The sequence below is a fragment of the Galeopterus variegatus genome, unplaced genomic scaffold, assembly GCF_000696425.1.
Source record: "Galeopterus variegatus unplaced genomic scaffold, G_variegatus-3.0.2 Scaffold14, whole genome shotgun sequence".
In the NCBI taxonomy this organism is placed as follows: Eukaryota; Metazoa; Chordata; class Mammalia; order Dermoptera; family Cynocephalidae; genus Galeopterus; species Galeopterus variegatus.
The window spans coordinates 1,625,269-1,631,388 of NW_007726125.1; the positions used below are offsets into that span (position 1 = coordinate 1,625,269).

The 6,120-nt window shown below is 48.7% G+C and overlaps 1 protein-coding gene across 1 annotated transcript in view; it reads left to right on the forward strand.

Annotated features, from left to right (window-relative positions):
* SLC28A1 (solute carrier family 28 (concentrative nucleoside transporter), member 1) overlaps nt 1–4,704 on the forward strand; it is a 70,074-nt gene extending 65,370 nt beyond the window's left edge. Inside the window, exon 17 of the mRNA XM_008565806.1 lies at nt 4,561–4,704. Coding sequence (XP_008564028.1) covers nt 4,561–4,570 — 10 coding nt within the window. The 3' untranslated portion in view covers nt 4,571–4,704. The remainder of the gene's footprint in view (nt 1–4,560) is intronic.
* Nucleotides 4,705–6,120: the final 1,416 nt, after the last annotated feature.

Genomic DNA, 6,120 nt, shown 5'->3' on the forward strand with positions numbered 1-6,120 from the left:
GCTAAACCAATCCCTGACACGGAGAAAAGAATGACTACAGTTGACTGAAACCAATCAACCTTTACCCCTTGGGCATGGGAAAGGTCCACACAGCACAGGAAGAAGAGTGGGTAGAAGGTGAGGGGGCGATGGATGTTGGGTAAGAAACAAACTGTCTGCCACAGCTTGGCTCTTCCTGTCATCGATGGGGGCCTGAGGTTGAGACAGATTTATTCAAGTCAAGTCCCACAGGTATTGATAGCAGTCAGGGGGTGAATGCAATACTGACTTTTAGACAAGCTGTTGCATCTCAACCTGTTGCTCCTTGCCTAGATGATCTCAAGCCTGGAACTAAACATCTGATTCTCTGCAAAAACTTTTCCCTCTAGAATCATCTTGGGTCCATGGCCAGTCTGTGATGTGATTTTGTAGAGCTGACTCAAGCCCTTGAAGTTTGTATGCCTCCAACCCCAGTAGAACCCTAAGGAGAGGTTTCTATGGCATGGTGGGTAGGAGCTCTCAGGGCAGACAGCAGGTTCAAATAAATGCCATCATGGCCTTATCTTTGGTTCGTTGATCCCAGCAGACTACCCTGGCAGCAACTGGCAGTGATAACGTCTTCTAGTGAGAGTACCTACCCCTAACAGGCACCCTGTCGATGAAATTGTATCAAGCAGTGCCAGCCAGGAAAATGGAAACCACTCGAGATATTTCAAGCAGAGCAGTTTTAACAGAGGGTATTGATTACGAAGGTGTTGGAAGGGCTGGAGGCGCAAAAGCACAACAAGGGCATTACCCAGGGATCAGGAAGCTGCTGTAGCCCAGAAGCCCACACATGTCCTTGCTGAGCTGCTAGAAGTACTACCTGCTGACCTCCACTCCACACTAGTGCTGCCACCAACCCAGCTGGAGCCACTGACACTGATGCTGCCAGAGCCAGAATAGCTTTCCCCTTCCTCCTGCCTTCTCATCTCTTCCATGTCTCCACTGGCTGAACCATCTAGAAACCAGCTGGTCAGAGCAGTGGGGTGGAAGGGAATGAACTGAGGTCCCAACAGATCATATGTGGAACAGAAACATGTAAGATGATGATTAACAGAGGCCTGGTTTTTGTCCTTATTCTGTGACGTTGGGCGAGTCACTTCCCTGTTGTGAGACTTAGTTTACTTATCTGTAGAAGAGGAATATTAATACACCCATCTCAGAGCGTGTTGTGAAGGCTCAAGAAGAAAATTATTGTAAAGGACTTTAGCGCAGTGTCCAACAGCATAGAAGAGCTCAACAAATGGAAGCTGCAATTTTATTCACTACCATCATCATCGTCATCACCTCCACTGTCATTCAACTCAGTGTCTCTGGCCTCAGCCTTTGCAACAAGTTCCTAGTTCCCCTTGCATCAGGGTCCCACTGCGCTCTTCTAGGGGCGGTTGGGAATTTCACAGATCTTTTACTAGAACCCTCTCTGGACTTCCAAAAAATTCTCAGATTTCCACATGATGGTAGCTATCCTCCTAGTTTCACGACTGAGAAAACGTGAAATGACAACAGCTCGATTCAGTCACGCCTTTGAATGACCTCATGACTTATTAAATACAAAGGTAAGTACATACATTTGAAAAATGGATCTCTCTCTCTGTGGGAGGCATTATTTATCTGGTCAGCAAACAATGCTTGCATTACTTAGGGACTGATGGACTCCTCACAGGACTCTCCCCTTTGACTTGGGGCCACCTCCTTCAGACTTTCTTCTTAAGTGTGAATTCTTATTACTCTGAGGCTAAAGGCTGATGTCCTCGTCATGGCTGACAAGGCCCTGCACGATCTGACTTTATCCCTTGTCCATCTCTCCAACCGCGTTTTTGTCGTTTACCCCCTGCTTCCTGTTCTTTAGCCATCCTGGCCCTCTTTCAGTTCCCGAACACACCCTGCTCCTTCCTCCCATTTCAGAGTCTGTGCTTTGTACTTTCTCTTACCTCTGCCTGGAATGTTTTTTCCTATACATATTTTTTTTTGTCTGTCTCATTACTTCTGATTCATCCTCATAGGGCAGATAGAATACTTTTGGTTGCAACAAACCAAAAACCAGACTCAACGTGACTTAAGCAAAAGCAGAAGTTATTGGTTGATGAAGCTGACAAACCCAAGCACAGTTCTGCCTTCAGACATGGCTGGATCAGGGCTCAACTGATGACATCAACACTCATTAACTCTGGATTGATTCATGTGCCCATCTCTAAGTCAATTGCTGTGGCCAGGGAAGTGGCACACATTAAGTGTCCTACCCAAATAATGTGAGTTGATACTAGGGGTGACTGTGATTTTCCAGAGGTACAGTTATGAGGAAGATGAGTGTGTGCTAAGCACAAAAAACGCTGTTCACTCATGTCTCAGTTCAGGGAAGCCTTCTCGGTGCTCACTCTCCACCGTCCAAGATGAAGTCATTTCCTTCTGTGATACACACTCAGCTTCTTGCACGTCACAGCATTCATCAGCTCCTAATTACGCTCTTGTGAAGCTGCATGATGTCTGCCTCCTGCACCAGATTATGAGCTCCATGAGGTCAGCAGCTGTGTTGTCATCACTGTATCATCAGTGTCCAGCCTGGTGCCTACCCCTGCTGGGTGCTCAATAAAGAGTCTGTACAGGAAGGGATGAATCTGGGACCCTGGCTGTAATGAAGCCCAGACTGTTAGCTACACTGACTTCGGGTCAGAATCTGACTCTTCCAGCTGCACTGCCACTTAGGTCAGAATCTCCCCCCTCCTTGTGACATGCGAGAAGCTGAGTGTGTATCACAGTAGGAAATGACTTCCTTTCCCTGCAAGCAGGCTGGGGGACACTCACACAGGATATACGTCCCCTGAGAAGAGAATGACCATTTCCCCATGGGACCTGGTGGGCCTGGGTCCCAGAACTTGGGATGGGCGATTCAGGCCAGCAGAGGGACTTGATGAATCAGGAGAGGAGCCAGGGAGAAAAGGAGGGTTACTTTGGATTAAGAGCTTTAAAAAGAGTGATTCATGATCACTGCGGCTGACATTTAAAAAGCCCCACGTCCTTTTGGTAAGGAGCGTGCCACTTTGCATTTTGCCTCACATTTATCCTGAGAATGCAGCAGCCCTCAGTTGCCCTGGGGTATATTATGTTTCACTTTCTCCTTCTCAAGCCTCAGTGATATTTGTCTCCTCAGTTTCCTGTATTTAATTTATTATTGCCGAAGCTTATTTTCATGGAAGCTTTTGCATGATGGAGACACGTTGGGCTTTGGTGTCAGATAGGCCACAGTTGGCGACTTGATTCTGCCATCTGCTGTGTGACCAAGGACAAGGTACTTAACCTTTCTGAGTCTCCATTTCCTCTCCAATCAAGTGAGGATAATCATACAAACATCGCAGGCTTTGGGGAGATTTAGATGGGATGTTTCTGTGAAGCGCGAGCTCCAGGTTCAGCCTGAGCAGTGGCAGGGTGGTGGAGGGCGTGGGAAGAAGCGTGTGTGCTGTGTTAGGGAGGAGAATGGGGAGGCCAGCAGGGCTCTGGCATCTTTGTCCTGCCCCGGTGTGGGCGTGAGTCTGAGTCCCCAAGAGAAAGTCTGCAGACGGAGCTGGAAGGGCTCCTTGCCCTGATGTAAACTCTGCAGGACACAGGGCACAGTGTGGCTTCAGGGCCCAGTAGACAATGTAGGACATCGTGTGTGTGTGTGTGTGTGTGCGCACGCGCACGCGTGCACGGGCGTGCATGCGCATACGTGTGGCGGGGGTGGTGAGGGTGGATAGGATGGTAATGAAGGAAATGTGGAGTGGCCAATCATCTCGGTTTGTCCAGGACTAAGGGGCTTCCCGGATGCAGGACTTTCAGTGTTAAAACCAGAAAAGTCATGGGCAAACTGAGACACAGTTTGCCACCGTGTGGGTGTGCTTTCCCCCGGTTTGTGCCTAGAACCTAGAGGAGCTTCAGCACCCGGAGGATTCCAGGGGCCTCAGCTTTCCCAGCACCAGGAGTCAGTGCCTGGGGCCCAGTCATTAACATGGGACCCACGCCAGGGGCAGGGATAATGATGGGGTGATCGCACTACCTCTCCTCAGACACTCCCAGAAATAACTGGGTGAAGATTTGCAGGAGGCTGGATACCCACATTAGTGTACGGAAAGAACCAGCAAAATGTGGGTTGTGACCACTACAATGATCCCAGGTGAGGCCTGGGGAAACTTGGGTTCCATATAAGGACCAACATAGTACCTGGCACTTTCTGTGATTTTTGTCATTGTATTTTCTAACTGGTAATTTCTAGTATACAGTAGCAATGACAGATCCCTCTTTTACTTTGAATCTGGCCATTGTAGAGAAATCTTTAACAACTTTTGAGTTGATTCTCTAGCATTTTGGAAATAAAACTATATCACTTGCTACTATTGATAAATGCTATCTCCAGTTCCAATATCTGTACTCTAGTTTCTAAGTCATGTCCCATTGCACTTCTCAGAACATTTAGACAATATTAGACAATAGCAGCAATGGTGGTTGCCCTCTGTATTATTTCTGATTCCATTAGTTATGCGTCAGTGAGGTGTTCCTTGGCCTTAGGACACTTTAGAAGTAGACCTGCTGAGTCCCAGCCCTGAGGAGTGTTCTAGTGCTTCACTATTAAATATCTTGAGGGTTCTTAGCTGGAAATAAATACACTTCATTGTATTAGAGAAGCATCCTTCTATCTTTTAAGAGAGTCCTTGTAAAGGATAGATATTGAGTTTTATTAAAGACTGGCATCAGCTGGGCCGGCCCGTGGCTCACTCGGTAGAGTGTGGTGCTGGTAACACCAAGGCCACGGGTTCGGATCCTATATAGGGATGGCCAGTTTGCTCACTGGCTGAGCGTGGAGCTGACAACACCAAGCCAAGGGTTGAGATCCCCTTACCGGTCATCTTTAAAAAAAAAAAAAAAAAAAGACTGGCATCAGCTCTGGTTCTATAGAATCTCAGTGTCCTTATCTGTAAAATGGGGTGGGGTGAATGGAAGAGTGGGAGAGAGAATAGTAACCACCTTATAGGGCCATTATGAAGATTAGATGAGCTGACACACTTGGAGTGCTTGGCAGAGAACTTGGCACCATCAGGCTAGTAGGTATCATTGCTGTCACAGGGCCTATCCTGGGGCTGTCCTGACACACTGCTCCCTCCTCCAGGCCAGGAGACCCCACGCTTCTCCCTTGCTCCTCCCCTCAAGGAGGAGTGGCCAGCAGGGATCCCAGCCCCCAGAAGTACTTTTCAGGTGGAACTGGCTGAGAGCCACAGGTTGGGGAGTTGGGAGGCTGTATAGATTGGGAGGGAGATCCCCAGGGAAAGACCAAGAGCTGGAGGACCGTGGGTGTTCTGGCTCTGCCCACCCAGCTGTGTGACCTCAGCATGTCACTGGACCCCCATGCAACCTGTTTCCTGAGGAGATGGTCTCTGAGGCCTGGCCCACCCACCAGGGCCAGCTGAGTGAGACCCAGGCCTGAGCGGGGCTGGGGCAAAGTGAGAAGAGGACTAGGCCAGGGCAGAACAAGGAGAGGACTCTTGTTATTAGATAACAGCATGACCTGCCTGGGCAGAACCTGGGAATTTCTCCTGGGCCACCACATTAGTCCCCCACACTCCTGCACTGCCTCTCCCCCTGCACACATCTGAACAGTGAGCTTTTTAGAGGGTGGTAGGCAGGACCAGCTACATCATTTGTGGGACCCAGTGTAAAATGAAGATGTGGGACCCTTGTTTAACAATTATTAAGAATTTCAAGATGGTGACATCAGAGCATTAAACCAAGAGTGGGACCGTTCTAAGCATGAAGCCCTGTGACTGCACAGGTCATACACCAGTGAAGCCAGCCCTCAGGGTAGGGATAAAACCCCCTGGAACACTACATGTAAGAACTTGGGAAAAGGGACTTCCTTGCTGTGGTGAAAACCAACAGTGTAGTCATATGGCTATGAAGCTGGAGACCTGGGCCTCCCAAAGGCGATTTCATCCTCGAGAAAACCTAGTCTGGACAGTCAAGTTGTCAGGACTGTGAGAGAGACCTAGTGGTATCCGGGTCCCTGGTGCTGAGTTCACCTTGCCCTTCCTGTATTTTGGGTAAGTGAACCCCTCTAAACCCCTAAGAACCTAC